At 37.3% G+C, this 25,228-nt stretch overlaps 1 protein-coding gene across 2 annotated transcripts in view; it reads right to left on the bottom strand.

Moving 5' to 3' along the window:
- The window catches only part of UNC5C (unc-5 netrin receptor C), a 338,935-nt gene extending 315,898 nt beyond the window's left edge, over positions 1-23,037 (bottom strand). For both annotated transcript variants that reach the window (XM_010980601.3, XM_010980602.3), the window contains exon 1: positions 22,547-23,037. In XM_010980601.3, the coding sequence (XP_010978903.1) occupies positions 22,547-22,670 (124 nt within the window). In that variant the 5' untranslated portion in view covers positions 22,671-23,037. The remainder of the gene's footprint in view (positions 1-22,546) is intronic.
- Positions 23,038-25,228: the final 2,191 nt, after the last annotated feature.

Genomic DNA, 25,228 nt, shown 5'->3' with positions numbered 1-25,228 from the left:
ATGACTTTTGCAAATTCCACAAGATAAAAAGATGAGAAACCTATGTAGCTCAAATACGTTTCACAACAGTTTTCATCCTAGATAAGTCCTTTTTAAAAAACAACCTTCTGTAATTCTCATATCAATGAGCTAAGGCTATTTCTAGAAAGAAAGAGATAATACATGGCAAATATATCTTGCTTATGTCAAAGATAACTTGTTTGGAAATACTACTTCTTTTCAGTTCAAAAATCAATTTTGGTCCTTTCAGTTGAATTTCAATACACTCTGAAGTAGAAATCAACTAAGACAAATGAACTAACTTATGGAAGGTTACTGTCAAGGTTTTCTCTGTTTTGTGTTCTGTTGTTGAGTATCTATGGAGCTGCCCAAAATGAATGTGTTGACAAAGCTTCTCAAAGCATACGGCCATCTGGTGACAATTCCAGGTAGTAGAATGACACCTAACAAGAATAGGAGAAAAGAGAGGAAGACCAATCCTGGCAAAGTATATTCTAGGTCTTTTAAAATAAATCTTGATTTCTAATACTTAAAAAAAAAAATCTGTTACTGGAAGCAAGCTGTGCTGCTTCCTACAATACATTTAATAAAACATTCAAACAGCTATGTGAAAGGGTGAAGGTGCACAGACAGGTAAAGCACACTCTATTATTTAACACAGGCAGGGAAGTAGCTGTTCTGGTTAATCGATTATTCTCTTCAACATCAAGAAAGGGAAATAACATCCAAAGTGTGGAATAAAGTACACTTAATTTTAAAACCACTGAGAATATAAGCTAACTTTTTAGCCTAGTGATTTAGAAGGTCCCACAGGGTCTTGCAGTCTCCTGGTAGGGTGATTATTCATCCCGTTAACCCAGGACAATCCCAGTTTATGCTTGTTGTCCAGAAATAATTCTTAATAGCTTTCCCATTCATTCACAAAAATGACCTAGTTTAGTCAATAATTATGTGGTCTCTGTACGTCTGGGTCATTGTAATGCATCCAGTTTTCTCTTCAACATGCTGCAGATAGACAAAGATGCAGGTTTAATGATAAAACTGTACCCAATTAAGAAAATGTTCAAAAACATAGCTTATGTTACAAAATATAAATAAATACACTTCTACAAAAATTTTAGTCAAGATATACTTATATTAAGGTTAATTCAACAGTGAAAATAAAACTTTTTAATGAAGAATGGTCAGAAATACAGTTTAAAATAACTAAACTAATATGGAACACTAGAACAAATGCATTACTTGCAGTATCTATGAAGTTTTAAATTTGTATCTTAAAATCAAAATTAAAGCTATTTAAATAATCACAACAAAAGAACTATATTCCAAAAACTATATAATTTAAGTTTTAAAAAAAGTTAAATATGGGCCCTAAGTGGGCCTCTCATTTTCCAAAATTAAAGTAATATTCTCACAATGAGTCAATTTTGTTCTCTATTGGGGTCTCTGAACCCAAACTTGTGAATTGGAAAATGATTCTAACATATAGTTGTATCACCAACATTAGAGGCTAACGATAAAGACACAAAAGAATGATTATTTGCCTCTTGACTAAAAGTAGCTGAGAGTTCAATTTTAGTTTTTTAAAAGAAAATGCAGCACTTAAGAAACCAGTAACAGGAACCAAAACATGTCTTTAATACAGACATGGTAGCACAGCTTTTTAGGATAAAGTTTCTAGTCAAGTGACAATATATAAAATTCAATATAAAAACTCTACAAGTAATTTCGAATAAATAAAATCAAATGACAAATTTGGCTCAATTCAAGTAATGTGGTCAATTTCAATTCCAAATATTTTAACAACTAAAGATAAACACACATTAAATACATATATCAGTATTTTCCAAATTTTACACTACTTAGGAGTTTTCTACTAATTACTTAATAAATTGTATTTATTGAAAAATAATAGATTAACTCACTTGTAGTCATAAAGATATACTACGAATTAGGGCTTCTCATCAGTGTTACTAGACTGAATAACCAAATGAGTTGATAATGTTAAAAAAAAAAAAAAAAAAAAAACCTCTGGATTCTTGTTTGGTAAGCTGTGCAACCTTAGGATTTTTGAAATTTTGGAGTAGCTGTTACTTCCCTATATTTCTTCAAGGTCCTGAAGTTCGTATTCTATAGAGCTATCAATATCAATATATATTTTTGTGTTGATTATCATTTAACATAGTAAAGCATTCACAATTGCTTTTATGATTATAATTTTCATATATTTTAAGAAAAATGAATTGTCTGTCTTCATAGACATAATTAGTGGGTCAAATAAGAAGAATAGCATTTGTTAGGAGTTATGAGAGAATTCACTTGAGAGAATGTAAGTTGTTTTTACTTGTTAATCTAAAACATGAAGTTTCTTTATATTATATATATATTTAATCCAATGCTTTGGGAAACTAATAAGATCCTACCACATGCATGGCGGCAACACTGTACTGAAAAATCACTTTATGCTCTTCTCCCACATTCTTCCCACATTTTTGTTTTCACATTTCTAAAACTGGAAAATACCAGGGCTTCAGATATATTCGCTGACTTACCATACACTCTTCACTCTAGCAATACTCCTAGTTTCTCCAAATGACAAAATTTATAAGAAAAAGTTAAAAAGCCCTTCCTAAAGGGGGAACTAAGGAGTAAGGACATTATGGTTCTAAAAATTATTATACTACCAAATTTAAAATTAATATAGATCAATTATCTATCTGTCTATCTATATTTTCAAACATTTGTGAAAGATGTTAGGCAAAACATTCTTATGTTTTAAATTTAAAATCTAAGCTTCAGAATTGTTCACAGAGATCCCTCTGGTCCTTTCAATTTAAATTTACCGGAAGAATTTTAGTTAATTATAGAAGGCTCTACAGTTGACTCTGAAGTAGTTTTACAGGTTGCATATGCTTAACTTAGTTCCATTTTCCCACCCCGGGGATCCATGCAAAAGGTCCTCCTCCCCTTCATATATCCTTTAAGGAGAAGGGCAAGTATCTACCATAGCAATCCTCTGCCTTTCAAGCACTGACATCATTTTATAAACATCACAGCACCAAGGAGACCATTACTCAAAATCCAAACAAGTTTTAAAACATGTAAAAGTGTATTTTAAAGGGGACAACAAACCTGTACAACTTGACAAACTCAAACTCTGTTGCTGAGAGATGCGGTAATGTCTGGTCTAAAGTAGCTTAGCGACAGAGTATGTAATAAAACAGCTAAATTTGGATTGGAGACTCACTTTGCACTGTGGAAATGTAACGTAGCCCTGAGAGAGCAAAGGCAAGAGCAGCTCAAGAAATCAGAAACCAGGTCTCTGTAACTCCTCACTTCAATGGAAATACGAGAGCTGTTATTAGGAGAAAGCCCGAGGGAAGAACTGCTCTCAAAATTGAGAGGGGAAGAAAATGGGAAGAGATGCAGAGAGAACAGAATCTTGCACGGCTATAACAAGACATTTCCAGTGGCCTCTAAGTGAAGTGGGAGCAGTACTTATAAAAGGGAATGAGATAGGTTGCTTTATTCCTTTCTCAGAATTGGCTAAGAGTTTATCCCTGCAGAAAGTTTTAGCACCAAATCACATTTATCTCTCCTTTTATCTCTTCCAAAATAATTTTATTCATTCTTCTGTCAGTTTGCCACCTTGTAGTTGCATATATTTTATCTCAATATTTTGTCTTCCAAACAAGATTTTTCAGTTTCTTTAAGAAACTTATTATTCTATCTCATTTCTCTCTATGGGATACAGCAATTAATACTTCCTCAACTGAACTGCTCTCAGCTGTACTGGATTCTTTTTCTCCATAAAAAAGGTCAAATGGAACCGTAGTTTGAGAGAATATACTACATGTTAAAATAGTTAGAAATATATCCTAACTTTGGCATCCACCAGCTCTAATCACATCTATCTCCTCCATGTAAATTTTATATTCCATTAGTGAGAATGCAGGCAATTACTTGGATGCTCTGTTACACCTATGTACACCATGAGCCCTATGTCAGGCTTGGTTTAATCTACTTCACAATCTGAAGAAAAATAACTCCAAATAAGTCAAAATATGCAGATAAATTTCAAATCATGAACATATTATTCCCTGTTTCTTTTTAATCCATCTTTTTTTAGGTAATTCTTGATGCTCTCTTCCATATTTGGTGTCCACTTTGAACAAGGACTGAGACCCTCTACAACTTACATATGTATTTTTAGATGAAGTTATCTTAAGCATAATGCGTCAAGTGTGACTTAAGTTTATTTTAATTTAGCTACAGAGATTGTTTCCTTCACATTTTTGAGGGCTGGTCTGTCCTGGTAAATTTCCAGAATAAATCTTATGTCTTCCTTTTAAGTATGGCGAGATCTTGACATACAACTACTGTGGGAGCTGAAGGCATTTCTGGCAAAAGAGCAGTGAAATGACTGACTTCTCCTCTTGTTTTCATAGTGATAAATATATGGTTAGCATTAGGCAGGAAAACAGATATTCCCCAAAATACACACTAAGCACTTCTGAGAATGAATGGGATCTCACAGATATATCATGACTCCTCTCTCCATTAGGTGCTCAGTTCCAAGAGGATCATTCACTCTCACAACATAAAAACAGCCAAAGTGTATGCTTACTTTGAAAAGAAAGAAAAATTCTCCGTTTAAAAATGTAAAAAACTACCCAGGCAATTATGTTTCGTTGGTTTTCTTTAGTCTGTCCATGCCTCATATAATAGAACTTCCTGTAAGTTAATACAAACTGTAGCCTTTGGTCTATAGTTTAAGATGAAAGAAAAATACTGAAATAATAGTTCACTATCAAAACAACTTCACTAAATGGATCTCTTAAAGGGGAACCAGCATTATTAAACTAACATTTAAAATTTCTTTTATAACTTGATTGCAAGTTTTTATTGTGTATGTTTTATCATATGGATCATTATTCCTTCTAAGATCACTCAGAAAGGATGATAATATTTTATTTCTTTTAGAAAAAGGTGAGAATTGAAAAATGTTATCACTGAAGGGTGAAATTTTGTACAATTGAGAAATGTCTGATAACGTTATATATAGTAAACTAGTAAAAGTATATTAAAGTTTTGGTTCCCATTTAATACAAAGTATCTTTTGTTTTAATTCTTCAACTTAAAAGTTACAATGAAGAAGATTGTTAACTTATGTAATTGAAATAAAAATTTCTGGTCATATATGATTATGGAATCAATGATCCAGTGTCCTTTGTAGCCATGAAAATTCATTTTAGAAAAGTAACTTTTCATTCAATTTATTCATGTGATACTTATTAAAATAAAGAACAAATCTTTTAATAACCAAAAAATGTCTAAAGTTGTTAAAGCACCCCTTTTCTGAATATGGAGTCCAGTCTTATTTCAGACTTCATATCTTGATAATACTTAGGCATAAGGAAGATGTTAACCTGCATAAAAGGAATGTATCACATTTTCTTTTGTTTCCATGGAAGTATTCTTTTAATACTGCTCTCAAGCCAGTTTTTATTTAGATGTCTTTTGGTCTAAATTGACAGTCTTGAAAGCTTTTCTAAAGTAATATTTGCCTCTTTAAACATCTCGCTGGCATTCCATTATGGGCACCTGCTGCTGATAATTACAGGTCTGTCTTCTAACCACTTCCTCTGCTTTATGTCAAGGCAAGATTCAGGCTGCTTGATTACAAACAACTACCAGTTAAAGACCACTGCATAGCTCTTTGTGGTAATTATTCAGGGCAAGTTGGGTCTGTGTTTACTGAAGTCTTAACAAAAAGAGAAGTAGTTACTTGTTATAATTTCCTCTTTGCTGGCAGTGTAGCATAATTCATAACATATTTTGGTCACCTTTAAAGTGCCTAGGAGAATATCTGATTCAATAATGCTTTATAATGATACATTTCACTATACTATCTCCTAGTCTGAAAAACAAAATATCCTGCCCAAAAATAACAGGCTGTCTAGCAAAAGAACTTTCAAACAATAGTCAATTACAGGAAAACAACTGGTATAATATGTGCTCCAAAACAGATTTATTTTTCTTGACTCTGGGCCACTCTGCACCACGCAGCCCCTCTCCCCCTGCCGTCCCACCTCATACTCATACTGCCTTACTGCCACAGTTCAAAGGTTTCTGTCTTCCCCAAATTCACATGTTGAGTCCTAATCCCCAAAGATTATGGTAACAGGAGGTGAGGACTTCGGGAGATACTTAGGTCATGAGGATGGAGTCTTCATGAATGGGATTACTGTTCTTACAAAAGAGACCCCACAGAGATCCCTTGCCCCTTCTACCATGTGAAGACACAGAGAGAAAAGGCGGCCATTTGTGAGCCAGGGAGAGGATCCTTATCCACATAGCCATGCTCCTGTCTTGATCTTGGATTCCCACCCTCCAGAAAACTGTGAGAGGTAAATTTCTGTTCTTTATAAACCACCCCGTCTGTGTTATTTATTATAGCAGCCTGAACAGACTAAGACACATACTCTGCAAGAGACTTGCTTGCTTTATACTGGAGAGAGGTAAGAGAAGATACTCTATGGGACAATTTTTGATACAACAATAATCCAAATACAAAACGGTTTCATCACTTAGGAGAAAATCTATTTTAACAATATTCCATATGATAGAATTCTACAATTGAATAATCACAAAGCTTCTCTGAGAGGTGCTAGGGTGCTATTTTGACTTGTAGATCTCTTAAACTCCCATTCTGCATTTAGACAACTTGGCCACATCAGTTAAGAGTTTAGCATGCTCACACTGCTTCCCAATCAATTGTCCAAGGTTTATTTCCTGCACCTATATGAGAATTCAAGTTCTTCATTATGTAATGGCCCCAAATTCTAGGGCAGATGATCTGAAATTAGGAATCAATTTCTGAAAGAAGGGTACGGAGACTGAGCTTTGGGGCAGAATCTAAGAGATGGTGAACTTTCACTCCTGAGACTGTCCTTTCCACCTACAACTTCATATTCTGCTCACTTTGTCCAGTAGCTTTCCAAGTGGGTAATGAAGGAAACGTGGAAAGTTCTTGCTAACTCCACCACAACAAGTAGTCCCCAAAGCCCCTCTAAGATGTGTTATTTATGCATGAACAAAATATGTATTCATCCAACATCACTCAAAAGATCTGTATCGCATGCCAACTGTGTGTGTCAAGCCCCACGTTATATGCTAGACATACCACAATGGACGTGCTTCCCATCCTCCTCATGACGACATGCTAGCCGTGTACACAGGTAAAAGGACAGAGTGTTACAGTTGGGTGTGCAAGGTGCTTTACGAAGAAATGAAGATCTAAACTAAGACATCAAGATGGAACAGAAGTGAGCCAGCACAAAGGGATACAACACTTGTTCATAGCATAAGAAAGCATGTAAGCTGCCATACTCACTCACTGTCAGCTTTCTAAAAAACACCTGAAGGATGTCCCCTTCAAGGGCTACCCTGGAATCACCTGTGCCAGATTTGGGACAGGTGCATGGTCTGAGGAGACTACAACTACGGAGGAGTTCCACGAATAGAATTAGACATATAAGGACAAATATCTCTGTCAGCCATGTTAAGAGGTTTAGATTCAAGTTTCGAGGCAATGGAAAGCCATCAAAGGGTTTTAAGAAAAACAGCTGTACTGGTGACATTTGCTAGGATTTGCCTGGCTTCTGTGTAGAGGACAGAAGAGAGTGGGGCAGGACAGGAAGCAGGAAGAACCTTCTTCAGTGATCCAGTTGGGAGAAATGGACATACTCAAAACGTGTCTGGGTAATATGTTATCTTTGCTAATATAACATTATTAAAGAGAGGGCTGCATATATTTAAGTGGTTGCAAATATCTAAATGTATGAGCCTCTACAAAATAATCTAATTTTTTGTTTGTTTTAACAACTTGGCTTTCTAAATTGCTCCCCTCCTCCCTCAATAAAATAATAACAAATAAACATACATTCTGGCACAAAGTAAATATTGTTCATATCAATTTAAAAAACTCCAAAACCTCAGTAATCACACAACAGAACTTCCTAAGAACATTTCCTAATGTTCAGAAAATTAAAGTTTTGAGAAGCTTGCCTTTATTTAAAAAAATAAACAAACAAACAAAAAAACAGGTACAGCTTAGAAGAGGTAGTTAGAAATACAGTCTCATATTTTTAATGGTTGTGGATTTTCCCCCTAGAAATCTTCAAAGAAAACCAAATGTTATATACAACAGAATACCCCAAATAAACAGTTTAATCAATCATTAAAACATTCTAGGTTGCTTCTGTTGGATTCTTTAAGTGGAATAAGACTCTATAATGATAAGAAGATTTTATAATTATGTAGAAACTAAACCACATTGTTGATTCTAGAGTTCTTATTAATTTTCTCTTTAAAAAGTGGAATGTTTCCCACAGTGCTGGACTTGGGAAGTGAAGGGGATGTGGTAGAGGAGAGCTGGAGTTAAAAATTAAGAGAAACTCTGCTTTCTGCACAAAGAGAATGGCAAAAGAACTAGTGTTCAATGGGCTTTTGAAAGTGTTTCCTGTGTGGATATCATGTTAGTGCGGTGAAGTAGTTATCCTTGTTTATTTATTTAGTTAATGCATCTACTACATTCTGTTTGCTAAAGGTCCACAACTGCATTACTTTCAGTTATAAACGTTTTGGATTATGTTCTTCCTACCACATTGACACATTCTGAGGAAAAAGATTTTTATGTTGTATCTTATTTTAATTTTACAATGAAGCATGTTAAAGAATATTTTAAAAAGAACAAATGAGATTATTTAATGTCATAGTGAACTAAAAATATAGTTTTTGTTTGTAGCTAAAAGTGTTCTATGCCCATTTTTTCAAAATAAAGTTGTTACTTAGGCAACGGTACACTTCCATTTCATAAACACACACTAGAAAAGTTTTTTCAAGCATAACTATGATCTGCATATTTTTTCCCTTTCTCTTCTTATGTATCATAGTTAACACATGCATACCTACAAGAAACTGTAAGAATTCCACTACAGTTTGTTCATGAACTAATCCATCAGAGGAATACTTTATTAAATGCTAGTGTCTATCACAACATATATATTTAACAGCTTGGTATCTAATTTCTCTTTTTGCCCATAATATGCCCCTTGCACATACACGAAATTTGGCTTTGTTTGGAAGTTTCAGTTTAATAAATTTTGCTTCTACTGTAGGCTCAGTAAATGTTTTGCTATGTTAAAGTTTTTGATATAAGTAAAGAAAGCTGTTTCTATTCCTCTAGAAAGGAGGTTAGCAAAAAGTTAAGAATTTGCTCATTGTTTTTTCCTGCCTTTTTACTTACATATTTGTTTACAAGTATGGCGAATGTATAGTGGATTAAAGTATAAACTGATTATTTCATTAACATTTATTAGATAATGGTTTTAATGGAATATATTCTACATTCAGAATCTGGCGTAGAAAAAAAAAAAGAAAGAAAGAAACAAAGAAATCATCTTAAGCATGTCCATAAAACGAAAACACTCATGTGTTGAGTTTCCAAAGTGTTTTAAAGCACAATTGAAATCTCATAACTTAACTGGGTATTCTTAAATGTGATTTTAAAATCTACAAATTTCTTTTTAAGGGCTTCACCTTTGACTACGCTTTTGTGGATTCATATGATATTTTTCCACCTGGTGGTACCCCCAGTTGAGTGCAATCCTCTCATTCTTGTGATATAGTCAATTATTTTCATAGCAGTGCCAAACGAAAGTTGTGTATGGTACAGACTTACATAATAAAAATACAACAGCAACAGCAACAATTGCTAGCGTGCACTAAGCACTTATCTGGGGCCAGGTACTGTTCACAGTTCTTCACTTTTGATAACCCTGTTAATCTTCACCGTTCTGTGATGTAAATACCATCATGATTCTGACATTCTACTTATAAATGTGAAGCTGAGATTTCAAACTTGTATGCAATTTTCAAGCTTAGAATTTAGCACAGCTTATTTTTCATCAAGAGACTTATTTACATGAAGGCTGCATTAATATTTCCCTAGCATAGTTGTCCAGAAATACTTGATGATAAATATTAATTTTTTTCAATGAATTTTGATTGATTTTCTATACCAGGAAATTATCAGACCTACAAACACATGCATATATCTAATACGTTTTCAGTTCCCTAGCAGTCAAATAAATGTTAAACAGCAAAAAAGAAAAAAGAAGTGAGCTAAATACTTTATTATTCTAAACAGTCATGATAGTCACACTAAAGAATAGACATGATTAAAGATTATTTTAAGAAAAGTTTTCTAAGCATAAATGAATAAACAAATTCAATTTAGCACCAAACCATACAATACATTGTGATCACTCAAATTTTTTAAAAATGTAAGTCTTCATGCAAAGAACAGATACATTATAAAACTTCCAAGAAAGTAACAGTATATTAACATTGCAGGGTAATTTCTTTCTAAAAACTGTTCCAAACTCTAATGTAATAACTGTCCTATTTCAATCAGTCTAGCATCATCTTGTTATTTTCAACATAAGTCAATTTCATAACTAGTTCATAGATGTGTACAAATTTATTGTCTAAATACTATGACATTCTCTTTTCATCTTGCAATAAATTTATGCAATAGAAAAGGAAAAACATACAGAAAAGAGTCACTTTTAATAGATGTCTTAGTCTGAAAAAACTAAAGTAAGTTTAGAATTAAAAATCAAAGTCCACTGGTTGCAGTGAGGCATATTTACATCTGTTATTAATGTTTGAGTTACGTACTAAAGATGAGATTATTCATCAAGTCCCTCATGCAATATGGGATTTGGTCAGGAATTTAATTGCATAAACTCTGTCTATGGAAGCTTACAATTCATTCAAAATGAGCCTTTACAGTGGCCTGAACTGAATTAAAACAGTTACCAACACCAAAGAGACCTTCCTGATTTTATTACAAAATGCTGGTATGAGAATCTGCGAGCATAAAAGGGAGATCTCCGCCACCCCATTATGACTAAATAGCAGTCCTTTTCTTCGTTTTCTTTTCTTTGTTCTCTTTCTTTTTTTCCTTTTTTCAAGGAATGCAAGATTATATGAGGTATTTTTTAAATCATATAAAGCAAACTGACTTAATTTTAAAATAAAAATAAAAGATGTAATGTCTCAGGTTAGACTTATAAATAAATTCTCAGGTTAGAATGATGAATAATTCTGAGTTCTAGAAAGTGTGATGAGAATTTGAGTGAAATTCGAGTGAAATTGTGAAAATATGCACCAAGCTTATACCCAAGTGATTAGGGTCATAAGCTTAAGCAGGGCTCCCCACTGTTGCCTGTACAGGGTTTTACTAATGGTCTGATAATGGGGAGGGGTGGTCGGCATGGAGGTTCTCGTAATACGTTAGAGTAGTGTGAGCATGACAGCCACTGATTAATTACTGCCTGTTCTCAACTCACACATTAGATTACTGAGCAACACTCACTGTCTCCATAATGGCCTCACAGTCACAGAACACTCTTAGAGAATTCTTTAAGATGACTTATTAAAGATTTTTGGATTCTACTATAAATTTGCAGTAAAACTTCCTGTCTTTCAGATGATTACAATGGAGATTGGGAAATAATCAAAAGATGGAAAAACAGGAGGGAGGAATAATACAGACATTTCAACCTCTGATTTCACTGTAGGCAGCACTAATAATTCATATTGTTTTAAAAAATATTACCATAGTAATCACCTTAAAATATAAGCACATATGAAGTTATATCTGTTTTCACTTTTTCACTCGCTTTCTTTCTTCAGTCACCTTTTACTCCCCACCACCACCCCACTGCCATTTACACATGTAACAGTGTCTAAGGAGGGGTCTTCCTGTTGTTTCAAAATACAATGAAATACTAAACACTGAGGCTAATAGCAGAAAATCACTTCACTTTGAATATCTCAAAGTAGTGCACGTTAATATGTGCTTCTATGGAAACAGCTCTTTCTGGTTGTCAGCTTAAGCTTCTCCATATGATTTTTCTCAAAGGCTCCCTTTTAAAACCATCACTACCATCTATTATCTTCTTGTTATATAGGCTGTTACTTTTGTTTCATCACAAATCTCTGCCTCCTTATTAGTAGTCCTGCCACAACTATCAGATGACATTTGTTTTACTTAATGTATGTAGTTTTAGAAAAAAATTACAGAGCTGCTATTACTGCATTATATGAAAAAATTCCAATGTACATTTAGCTGACACTGCATCAGCTGCTATTTAAACTGGGCTTAGCTAATGGACTTTTAATGTCAGCAGGGTTACGTGCAGTTACTGGCTATTAGCAGAAATGGCCCCTTTCTATAAAAATCACTTTTCCTCAAGTGTGTTGTTTGAACATTCCTTTCCCTAATTTAGTGACTGTCACTGAATGCAAAGCAAACTCAAGGACTGTGGAATCCACTGTTATCTTTAAGACCCTCTTTTTAACCTTGCAATTCAGCATTAAACAGGCAACCTCTCTCATTAACATTTAGACTTGTAATCACAAAACTTTGTGGGGCATTACTATTACTTTGTTGTTCTTAACAGAGTACTACATATTTTCTTATGAAAACCCATATCATCCATGAAAATATGACACGTAAGATAGAGAACATAGGAAACAATTTCCAGTTTTTTTAACTTGCATGTTTTATTTGCATCTTTTAAAATCTTAGTTCAGAAATGCCAAGTGATGTGGAAACATACAGCAATAATTAATCTACTGATATATCATATAAATATATATTAATCTGCATTTAATACAATATTTAAAATAAGCAAGAAAGTATATTATCCCTCTATGTGGAATCAAATTTTTTATATTTTCATTTAGTAACAGCCTCCCCTCCCCCAATTAACTTTATCTTTGTTCATTTAAATAAAAGTATCAATGGATGTAATGGAGAAATCTGGAAATAAAGTCACCTGTATGGCATCTGAGGAAGTCTAGGAAAATCAAATATTCTGCAGCCTGGAAACAACTCCATTTTACTAAGAATTTGAAACAAATTACCACTGAATTCAGGGGAAAACAACACACCTGACCTCACTTTCAATCAGTCCAATCAGAAAAGGTCACTGCAGGCAGGGTGCTCACCAGGGAAACGCTGTCTCTCCTGAAGAGGGGATCCCATGTGTGAATGAAGACGTTTACTTGTGCACGCAGGAAAGCTGACCTTCTCTTTTGGTCAAAAATTATAGTCTACTGTGTGGGAAAATATGGAAGTTCTGTGAACGTGGAGATCCCCTAGTCTTTGTCATTGGAGGACAGGGGAAAATTGTCTCTATCACTTAAGCCACTGCATGAATGAGGCAGAGGCACCTCTACTGTGCACTACTGTGAACAACTTAGCTACTGATAGACAACAAGGCGCTTTTGCAGAAAAGAATATAATTTTTCAATTAGAAACCAGTGATTAAATCTGATTCCTTATTAAATGACTATATCATGAATTTTTTAGTAAAAAAAAGTTTGTTTTCATTTGTTTGATAGGTTCTGTTTACTTTTCAAGGATGTTGCCAAGGCTGTTCGACAGTGAACTCTCCTAGAACAAAAACGTTACACACACATACAATTTGTGCAAATGTATGTGTATATATATATATATATATATATGCTCATACGGAATTATTGAGCTATATATTTGTCTACTCCTTGTAACTCTTCATTGCATTAAGAGTCTGCCTGGAAATACCTTCCTAGGAAATAATTCCATAGTTACCTAATTCAATAAAAAGAAACGTGTATTTTCATGCGATCATCATCTCTAATAAATCCAATAAACTGATTACCTCATCCCTACTGGGAAAACATACATATTGTTAAAATTTTTTCTAGCCATCCTATATTTTTTTCATCGGGTTATAGTAAGTAAACTCAAACTTTCTGCACTGTGGTCCCTTTAAATAAACAAATAAATGCACATTTAAATATAAACAAATATATATATATATATTTTGATCACAATATAAGAGAAAGATACTGGCAACATTTTTTTTAATTACTGTGATTATATTAAACATAAACTCCACTTAAGCAAATTCTTTCCTGGTACAGTTGTCCCTAAGAACTCCAAATAATGCTAAGAATACTATTCAATTTCTGATGTCCAGGTGAGATTTAACACACAATGTTGATATTGTTATTAATGACAATGTTTGAGTATCTGAGGAAATGGCAATGCATTTTATGAAGACCATTGAAGAAATCTATGTATCAGTGCACCACTGGTTTAAATCTAGATTTCCCAAACAAATACATCCTGTTCAAACAGTTCCAAGTAAACTCCAACTGTAACTTCTTTCAAAAATACACCTTTTAAATACTTTCCAAATCTTTTCTTATGTTAACTGAAATAGGTACATATCAAGACTCTATTTATATAAAGGTTTCAAGTCGGAGTGCCTGTTGAATAATATTATGATGAAATACTGATCTTAGGTCTCTATTATGGATAGCACAAACAATAAATCATTTGAACATGTCTGTTTTTCCTCAGCTTCTGAGAGCAGTTACTGAAATGGGCTTCTGTTTTCCACCAAGCTGCCTGCTCTGTTAGTGATGGCTGTAGTCGGCTGGGAGGGAAATGTCTTAGGCTCTTTCAGTCCTTGAATTTGATCCCTAACACATTTTAAGGTTTCTACTCTTTCATCATCTCATGGAGATCCAGAAGGAAGAAGGCAAGTTACTAAAGAAAATGACAGGTAACCTAATTACTGTTTTATTTAGAATGACTTCAAGATTGCTGCTTGCCAAACTTGCCTACTTCCACTGTGTGCTACAATGTATATATTTGGCAAGCTCTTTATTCAATGGAAGATAAAATATATCCTTTTCTCTTATCAAAAGCTAGATTCAAATGTCAACATATTTCACACAGACATACTGCTCAAAGTGAAATTACCATTATTTACCATGTCTTCCCAATCACAAAGTTTTTGTTGTGGTAGTAATCTGGTTATTAGTTTGGTTTGGATTAGAGACAACACAGGTCTCTGACAATCACCTATAATAAAACAACAATGCTTTTTCACTGACTGTCATTTTCAGTTCCAGTAAAAGTTAGAGAATATCATTTGTTAAAGAGTACTCTTTGATCTAGTTCTTGACAGTTTTGGTTTTTTTTTTTTTTTTTTTTTTTTTTTAGTTCTTGAAGATATTAGAATGATCTAATATATTCAGTTTGAATACAAGAAATAAACTTGCAAATTCACAGAGAACAGAATGGTCCCCAACTGCTCCCCTTCCCTTTCATCTTATACATGAATGTATTTCACTATGCCTGTAAGTGGATATTATTACACCACATGCCCTATCATGTTGCTTTAAACTTCTATTGTCTAAGAGAATGTATACTATGAATTACTTTAAAATAATTACTTTTCTATACAAATGGTATACTTTACTTCTACACTGCTCTTTTATATTGTTATGCACTCTAATTTTCTTGAATTTTGAAAAACACCTGCATTTCCACTCACAGACATATTTACCCTTGTAACTGGGCTACAGATGCATTTTAATATGCAAGCACTAATGTATTTTTATTGGAAATTAATGTTCATATATAAGGCTTTTATTCTGAACAGGAAAAATAAGACGGGAATAAATTATGGTTGTGTTCAGTCAGTCCATGATTAAATAATCAATTAAGACATCGACTAAAACTGAGAAATGTTAGCATTCATCAATAAACTTGTTAAATGTGCTGAGGGAGTTTCTGTTGTTGAACATCCTTAGTTAAGAAGAGCAGATAATACACGTTCATCTACATGAGGCATTTTTATGGCTCTCATAATTGCTGAGAAATGAATCTAGCCACAAGACCCAAATGACAATGATTAATGAAGGTAAAACCCCTATTCTCACAACATTTTACAATAAGACTGGTAACTCTGGAGTTAAATGTGATTAATCAATATCATCTGTTAATACAATTATTTGGTGCCCTCACATTTAAAGTAAGAACTGTAACAGGCACATCAATATAATGAAGTCTCACCTGTCTCCCCCTCACATTCCACTGCCCGCTGGCAATGACACATGGTTAGTTATTTAACTAGAAGAGGGTATCCCCCAAACACTGGCGTTTTCAGATGTTAGGCTTACACTTTTGCCACACAAAGCACTTCTGAATCACTGCTCATTGCTAATAAAAGGTACACTGACATAAGGACAAATATCTGCATATCTGGCACTTTCAAAGATACAGCTCACTTTCCAAATTATAACTTCAATTTAATTAGTGTCACAGTAATGTTACTACTATGAACTCCATGTAGAAAGCTAGATATGTTTTAAGTACCTATAAAACCTGGACACATTCTTCTGTCTATTAAAACCTCTTTATATAATCCTAAGGGAGCAACTTTTAGAGGGCAGGAATACTCAAAATGAGAAATCACATTACAACTTTAACTCCAAACTATAATTGTAAAATTATAACAATAATTTATAACATTTTGTTTACAAAGAGTTCAAATATTTGCAACATAATATGTGTTTTTAGTTTTCATGTAAAGGCAGAAATTCTTCTGAGAGTTCTAATCAGGTAGAGAAGATAATAAAGTTTACTATTTCTGATCTTCTTAGCTCATAAAATTACTACTATAAATTTTTTTTATTAAAATATCCATAAATTTAAAGACAAATATTTAAAATAGGAGAAACTATAACCTATTCAATTATTGGATTTCTTTTTAAGAATTAGAATAAAAGGAGACAGGAGTATTTTAATATTGCTCAAGGCAAACTTACTGTACCTTAAAAAGTCACATAAAAAGTAGCACTGAGTTTCTGTGAGTTTCTGTTCTTGTTTAAAGTCCTTGAACTAAGTGATACTGGGACAATCCCTCGGGTTTCAGATCCATGGAGCCCTCTTCCACAAATACATAAGCAATAGCAAAGCCAAATAAAATATGAAATCAAAGAAGATCCCATACATAGATTTAAGAAGTTAGGTTAAAAAAAGAGTGAAAAATTTGGGGCTCTGTTAAGTGCAGACCAGACAATCAAAAATTAAAATCAGAATGAAAATACTATAAGAGAATGACTATCAATTCTAAATAACATAAAAATCCCGACAAATCTCTACTTTTCTTAAAAATTTGCCAAAAAAACCCCACATTTGCACCAAACATGAAAAATAGCAATAACCATTAAACAAGCAGAAGTAATTAAATATGAAATGTTAAAAATATAGATTATCTAGATTATCCATGTTGTTCTAAATTATGATACAAAAACTTTCTACTGCAAATATAATTCAAATGTATGAAGGTCCTGGTGAATTTGCTTTGCCTTCAAGTTAACCTATGTTTCTATATTTTTCTTGTGTTGTTTTATCATGTATTCAATTATGTTCTTGAGACATACACTTGTGTCCATTTTTTTAAAAGAAAAACTATTGATATTTGCATAAAGGCTTGGTTTTCTCAAAACTATTATCTGAAAACCTGGAATTTGACAAGTTGTTTTTTTTTTTTCATAAAAGTGCTTATGGAGTTATCTTTCAATATGCATCATAAAGATAGAAAGTCAAGAGTAGCACTTGTAGCCAGGACTTAACAGGCTGTAACTTAACATGGCATTTTTGGACTGCTACTAGGTTAATTTTTCCAGAGAGTGCAGAAAGGAAGAAATGTGGCTATGAAGAGAGAGAGCTTCCCACAGGCTGTTCAAAGAACCACGCCCTGTCTAGGAGTCCGCAGTGGTACACTTTGGAGCATTTCCTCAGACAGCTCCATTTGTTGCTTTTGGGGAAGCAGTGTCTGCAGCAATCCCCATGCTGAGTTTACAATTACTGACCTTTAATTTCTTCAACTTTTAGATTTCTTTGCCAGTGGTTTAGTGTTGGAAGCCAAATAATATTGCTCTAAATACTTTAGATGTATTCATTCATTCAGTCCTAATATGACTTCTTAGAGTACATCTTAACCTCATTTTACATCTGAGGAAACTGAGGCACAGAGATGCTAAATATTGCACCCATGGCCACACAGCTAGGAGGTGGTAGAGGCAGCATTAAGAGGCAGTGGTAACCATTAGACTAACAGGCAAAATGGGTACACACTACTAACAGCCTCTAACTTGTACCTCCCCAAAGCCAGACCAATTATAGATTAAATATAAGTAAGATCTAAGACATTTGCAATGCAAACTTAGCTTTAAGAAGATCCCACTTCTAACCAAACTGCCACCCTTAAGGTTCTCTGTGCAGACATCATGGGACCCCCTGCCACCACTCACACATGGAACCAAGCCTGTCCTATGTTTACTACATTTGAATGCTTAAATCCAGAAGGTACTATACCTATGTCCACTGTTACATATTTCAGAAAGTAAATTATAATTCTATGCTTCTAAATCTGTCTTCCTTGAGAGATGAAGCTGTCTACTCTATATCCATAAGCACACAGTGGGGGACATAATAAGTGCCCAATAATTGTTCAGAACTTTGCTTATAATACCATACACTATCTAAATGAGCTAACAGGTTTCTAATTTGTGGGGATGTGAACAGGTTTCTTCTTAACTGACACAAACAAACAAACAAACAAACAAACAAAAGTCAAACTAAAAAGGAAGGAAGCTAAAAGAGCAAGGCAAGAGCACTGGCTCTATCCCCAACCCCACATGCTTCCCCATTATCTTCCTGAAGTGGATGCAGCCTGTAATTTTAATGCTTCTGAGAGTGACTCCCTCTGCTGCTCCAGCAAAGCCATGACCTAAATCAGAAAAGTGCTAAATGCAGTTAAGGCACTCTGGCTGTTTGCATTAATTGGAGAACCTAGCATACATTAGAGAACAGCTATTTTTAAGTCTCAACAATAATTCTAAATAAGCTAAGAAAGTTCACCTAGGAGAGCTCATGCCTCCTTCATCTCCTTAGGGGGGTTGCTTAAAAAGGCTTAGTATGAATTCTTATCAGGATAACCAGTTCCCAGATTACAATGGGAGACGCTCTAGGACCCTGTCTTGCTGAACTTAGAATCCCCAGTATCCAGAACACAAAAGGCCAGAGAGTCCATAAATATTAACAATTTAATGGTTCCTCATTCTTTATAAGTACTTGGAAGCATTTTAAGTATTCGCTAAGCTAGAATACATGAAACTATTGCTCGAAACAAAGGTAAACTAGCCTACTTTTCCTTATTGCAAATTCCAAAAGTGAATTTATGAATTTACTCTGCTCCTAAAATAGAAAAAAATATACGGTATACTTATAAAGAAATTCAGTTATCTTTCATACCAACTGTTTGTACCACACCAATATGCATAAATGCATGAAAGTAATTTTTAGTCTTCTCTCAGAATTATATTGTTTTTAAAATATTACAAGTTATTTTGTATCAAGTTTAGTGCTTTCCACATTTTTGATACCTAAAAGAATTATTCCAATATAATTAGTGTCTTCAGAAATTTTCCGTTCTGAGTTTGGTGGTGTTAACACTCGTAACACTAGTTGGTGCTAGATAAGCAGGATATCAATGCGGGGCAATCCACAAATAAAGTGCATTTATAAAACAGGAGGCCACTAATTCTGAGGCAAACAGGTCAAACACACACACACACACACAAATGCACACGCACATGCGCGCGCGCACACACACACACTGCCTTTTCCTAGTAAAATCTTTCATTCTTGAAAGTCAGAAACACAACAAATTCCCTAGAGCTAGGAGTTTCCAGCAATCCTGGAAGAAACAATTAGGGCATAGCCAGAAAGGAAAAAGTTGCCTAAAGCCTAGAGAATCTCCCAAAGATCTGTTCAAAATGACTGCTGTCTTTCTTCAAACCACAGTCACAAAATGAAGTACACTCACAAATAACACTCATTCTGCCTTTTTATCTTAAGCATCTGTTATTTTCTTGGCTATCTCTGAAGAGGCACATATTTCCTGAAACTTCCTTTTTTTCCCCTAGTATTTCTCTAACAACAGAATAAAAACCTTATCCTCATTGTAAAGTGCTTAAATTAACTTTCTCATCTTAATTGCATACACTCTTCCATCCATTAAAAAACATACTTTATTCCCATTTTAAGTCCTCAGCACAAGGAAATCATACCTTGAGGGAGCAACAGTGTCTTTTATTTCTCTAGTGATCTAGTCCAAAGAGAGAGGGAAAAAGAGAAGAAATGAGAAGGAAAGGGAGGTCTGACTATTGGACCATTCATTATATACGAGTGTGAGTCTAAGAATGAGTGGTTCAATAGCAAACAGGCTGGATTAGAATGAATTAGAGTGATGGTGATGGTAGCTGAAAGCAGAGTTTGGTGCTTCCCACGTTTATGATACCTAACAGACAAGACAGGAATAGCTGGTATCCTGAACATGGAGGAAAACAAAGATAGAAGTGGTGGAACAGTGTCTCTCAAAGACCACAAAATTCAAACATAAATAGTTTGTTCACCAGGAACTTAAAGAACTAAATAAACTAAGTGGAGCAGAACAGCACTGAGGTGCACACACCCAGAAGAATACATTTTATTTTTCCACTTAAGATCAGAAGAATAGGTTCAATCCTCAGTCTTTGGCTTGCCTGATCTATAAAATGAAAAAAAAGTGTAAGTGGCAAACACTCAGTCTATCATGAGCGTCTTTTCTTTTAATCTCTTCTCCCTTTTTCTTTCAATATTAATCCACTTACAATCTCCTGTTTGATTATCTTTATTGATCTTTTTTCCTACCCAGTCTTTTTAATTTGGCTGTAGTAAGCTCTCAGCAGGGATCCTGTATCTCCAGTTTGGCATCTTTGGGGACTTTAACTTGTCCTTTTCCCAAACAGTTCTCTCACCGCCTGTTCTCCCTCCCATACCCACCCCTACCGTATAGTTTAGTCCTTTGTGCGCCCAATAACAGCAGGCAGGCGAATTCCACAGGGAGTCACGCGGTTGATTCCACAACTATTCATCAGGTTGCTCACTTAAACTTCCAAACATCCCCTTTAAGCACCCTCAGCTGCCGCCCTGAGAATTTCTTCCAATTTCAAGAAACGTACAAGAAGTTTATAATTCTCAATGAAGACTCCTTTGTAAAATGGACAGGCAGATGAGCTCTGGAAATATGAATAAGAAAAACAGGGCAGAACCTCGGGGATGGGAGGCATCTGGCAAGAAGGGAGGAAGGATTTATGAGCGTGGCTACTTAGCGAGGCAGCAGGAAAATTTACTCCCAAAGTAGCTATGGCTAATTCACAAAGCCTCGCTAATCACTTACCTCCCCACCCGGACCACACTAGCCTACGCTCAGCGCTCCCCTCCACCTACAACGCCCTCGCCCCCAGCGCCTTCGCTCATCAGACGGAATGCAGTCGGTAACCTCGAGTGTCTTAGAATCTCCCGGGGAGTTGAGGCTATCGCCCCATCTATTCTGTCTTCCAAATTTGTAAAGAGTGTAACCGAGATGATGGGATGCCTGGATTACCTCCTCCAAACGCTGCAGAAGCTTCCTCCACCCCACCAAACCCCCCAACACCCCCATTCCAGGGGAAAGCTGAGCTGTCTCCCCTGAGCCAACCGAAATGGGCAAGACTCAGGTGGGCACTCAGCTTGGCCGTAAGGTTGGGGACGCAGATGACCCGAGAAAGACCTGGGAGGAGGGCTCCCTCCTCTCCATCTCCCTTCCACCCAGCTTCCCGAGCTCAGAAGGCTGGGATCTGCTTCTATCACCTCAAACTCGAGGGTTAATAGGCAATCAGGCCCCCACGCTTCCCCTCCTCCCCTCCTCCCCTCAACTCCTGGCCAAGCTTCGGCCGTTCCCGGTTTTGCCCAGAGCACTTATTTTTAAGGCTCAGACGCATTAAATTAAAATGTCAGAGTTATAAAGTGGCTGATTACCCCGGGGAGTTTCGGATTTGGTTTGAACGACCAGTCCGTTTCCTCAGAGCTCCGGGGGTTTTAAGTTTCTCCGTCCCCTGCTGGGAGGGAGATGCAGAGAGGCTAAGAGTGAGGAGGCGTGCACAACCGGGGCCTGCCGCGGGCTGGGTCCGCGGGTCCAGGTGCGCGGTGCATCTCCACAGCGCCCCGGGCAGCTGCCGAGGGGCACCTGCGATTGTGGGTCCCCGGCTGTAATGGACACATTTCCTTAGCTCGGCGACCTTCGGCATCTGACGTGCTCAGAGACTCACCGTAGATCCCTCAATCCTAGAGGCGGCACAGCGTGGGGAGCCTCTGCGCATCAGGGTGCATCTACGGCGTGCCACACAGCCACCCGCACCCAGAGTCTCTCCAAACCTCAGTGTGCACAACATGCAACAACGTGTGCGTGTGGAGCAGAAAGTGCAAAAGACACTCAAGGCGCCCCCATGCCCAGAGGCAGGCTTGTGTCCACACCCCGTGCGTCTCTGGCCCATCCGTGCCCATCTCGGAAGATAGATTTAAACTAATAATAACCAAAGCTTCGCGACTAGTTGGGAAAGTAGAATTTAAAGTGGTTTCCAGTTAAGAGAAACGAGGCGGGCTAAGGAAGCCAGGAGAACCGGGGAAGAGGAGAGGAAGCAAGAAGGAAGGAAGAAGCGAAGGGAGGTGGCCGCGGACCTTGGCGGACCCCCTTACCTTGAGCCGCCGAGCCGGTGCCGCTGGCGCTGAGCAGGGCCAGGGCAGGTAGCACGAGCATTTGCAGCACGTACCCAAGTCCGAGTCCGCAACGGGCCGCTGTCGCCCGCAGACCTTTCCTCATCGTCGACAGAGGTGTGTCGGGGGGAACTACACACAGAGGCGCGCCAACAGCGGAAAGCCCCACCCGGCAGCAGTTGAATCGTGCACCGCGAAACTGTCTGAAGAAATAATGATGACCGAGCGCGACACTCCACTTTCTCCAAGGGCAGAGGCCAAACGAGGGTGGAGAGGAGACGCTGAGGAGGAGTTTGGAGGTTCCTCTTTCCCTATGCCTTCAAACTGGCGGCTCCGTGAGCGGCTGCTCTGCCCCCACTTGGGAAGTCCGGGGAGGCGCAAGGCGGACACCTCGCCGCTCTCCCAGCAGCAGGAGCAGCCGCAGCTCCGCCGTGCGCCGAGCCTGGACTGCTCTTCTGGTCCCCTCGCCTGTGCGGAACACACACAGGCACCGGGAGTGGGGGGGTTGGGGGGGGTAAAGGAGGCGGGGTGGGGGGCGGAGGGAGAGGAAGAGACAGCGGGAGGAGGAGGGAGCGAGGGGAGGGAGTTGTGCACAGTGAAGAGCCTTCGTCTCCAATCTGTGTTCTCAAGCGGCCGGAGAGGCGTCCCGGCTGCTGCCGCTGCTGGGTGGCCAAGGAGGGTCACCTCCTAGTGCGGGGCACACGGGCGCGCGGAGGCGCTCGTCGAGGAGGCGCGGAGAGCCCAGCCCAACTCCGCTGGGGGGTGAGGCGGCGGGAGCGCGCTCGCCGGCGTTATGTAAGCAAGGATTGGCGGGAGCAGCGTGCCCAGAGCCGGAGGTGGAGAGCGGCTGCTGGTTTATCCGCGGAAGCTGAGGCGAGAGAGACCCGAGAAGAGGTGGATTCAGAGAGTGCGAACGCGCCTGCCTCCCGCGGTGCTCCAGACCTGGACTCAGAGAGCGCAGCGGGAGCGCCCCGAGCCACTTGGCTATGTCCGGCGGAGCTCAGCCTGCTGCCTGCCAGCTTCGCCACGGCGCTGCCAGAGCCTGAGCCTGAGCCAGACTCCCCTGGACTAGACTCGCTCTACGACTTCGGGTCTTGCGATTGATTAAGCCGGGTTCGGTCTTGAGCCGAAGTCCTGCGTGGCAAGAAAAAGGGCATAAATCTTTTGCAGTGTCCCAACCCGCTGCAGTCTTGGGGTTGTCAGCACCACTCAGATTGTTTTATGCTCTTGGGCGCCTGTGACCTCTCTAGTGGAACAGAGACTAAAAGCTGAAGGAAAACTCTTCAACACACCTTTATTTGCGTGCATCTTTGGTGGCTGGCAAGGCTGAGCATGTAAAGGGTGGTAAGATGACACCAGGAGAAACTCCCAGAAACAATGCACAACAAAACTTACAGATATTCACGTAAAGTGATGGTGGAACCTATGACATGTTTTCCAGATTCCTAACGGTGTAAGGACTGAAACTGCTATGAATTTTTATTTTTATTTTTCTTCAGGAAAGAATTGTCTGTATAGCTGGGTTGTGGATCCTGTTGTAATGATGAAGGGAGAATGTAAGAATGGGTGGATAAAATGAGGAGAGGCTGGACAAAAGGAAAGTGGATGGATTAAAAGTTCAGTACACACTGGCACACTGACCTGGCTAGAAGGAAAGCACTTCCCAAGATTAGTACATTTCTCAAATAATAATAAATAATATATCAGGGAAATTTTAAGCTCTTGGTGCCAAGGGGGAAAGGTATAAACACACACACAGGCAGGAAGCTTGTGGTCTGATCTTGGCTGTGGTCCTAAGTCATTCTGTTTTCCTTGACAGATCAGGTAAACTGCATGTCTCAGTTTCTTCATCTGTGAAATATTTTATTAGATGGTTTCAAAGTTCCATGATTATGCCTGCCAAGCTCCATCTAAACCTCTAGCCAATAAGACTTGTCTTGGATGAGTCTGGTAGAACTGAAAAGGTCATTCTTGGCAAAGACATTGACAAATCTAGCCATTTCTTATTTCTGTGGAGGCACAGGCTGCCATACTAAAATCACTTCTTCATCCTCTTCAGCTTCCCCATATTTTGGTCAGAATTTAAGAAGTTCCTGTGTCAGACTGGGTTTAATTCTTAGCATTTCTTAATACTAGCTGACTCAACAAAAAAATAAAGCTCGATGGCTCAGTTTCTTAATCTGTAAGATGGCCCTAGTTGCAGTTACTATCTTTGGGATTTTGTCAAAAATAAATGAGTTAGACATATGTAAAGTAACTGAAACATGAAATTGTTAGCTGCTATTCTTACCATTTATAAAAGATTTCCCCAGATGCATGACAGCTAGACCAGTGCTGTCCAACAGAACATTCCACAATGAGAAACATGTTTGTATCCATGTTCTCCAAAATGGTAGTCATTAGACACATGGGGCTATTGAGCGCTTACATGTGACTAGTTTAAATTGGGAATATTTATGTAATTTTTAAATTTTAATTGTCACATGGTTAGGGGCTACCACATTGGACAGTACAGCTAGACAATTCATAACCTGTCATTTATTTTGAGGGTGACATCACCAGAAGGCTTATGATTATATTTTATATTTGTCTTCACAATTTTTCCAAGAAAGACAGCAGCTTAAATACTAAGAAAGAAACTTCACGTATACTTACTATATTAAC

Source organism: Camelus dromedarius, chromosome 1 (assembly GCF_036321535.1).
Source record: "Camelus dromedarius isolate mCamDro1 chromosome 1, mCamDro1.pat, whole genome shotgun sequence".
In the NCBI taxonomy this organism is placed as follows: domain Eukaryota; kingdom Metazoa; phylum Chordata; class Mammalia; order Artiodactyla; family Camelidae; genus Camelus; species Camelus dromedarius.
This window is presented reverse-complemented; position numbering and strand designations above follow the sequence as displayed.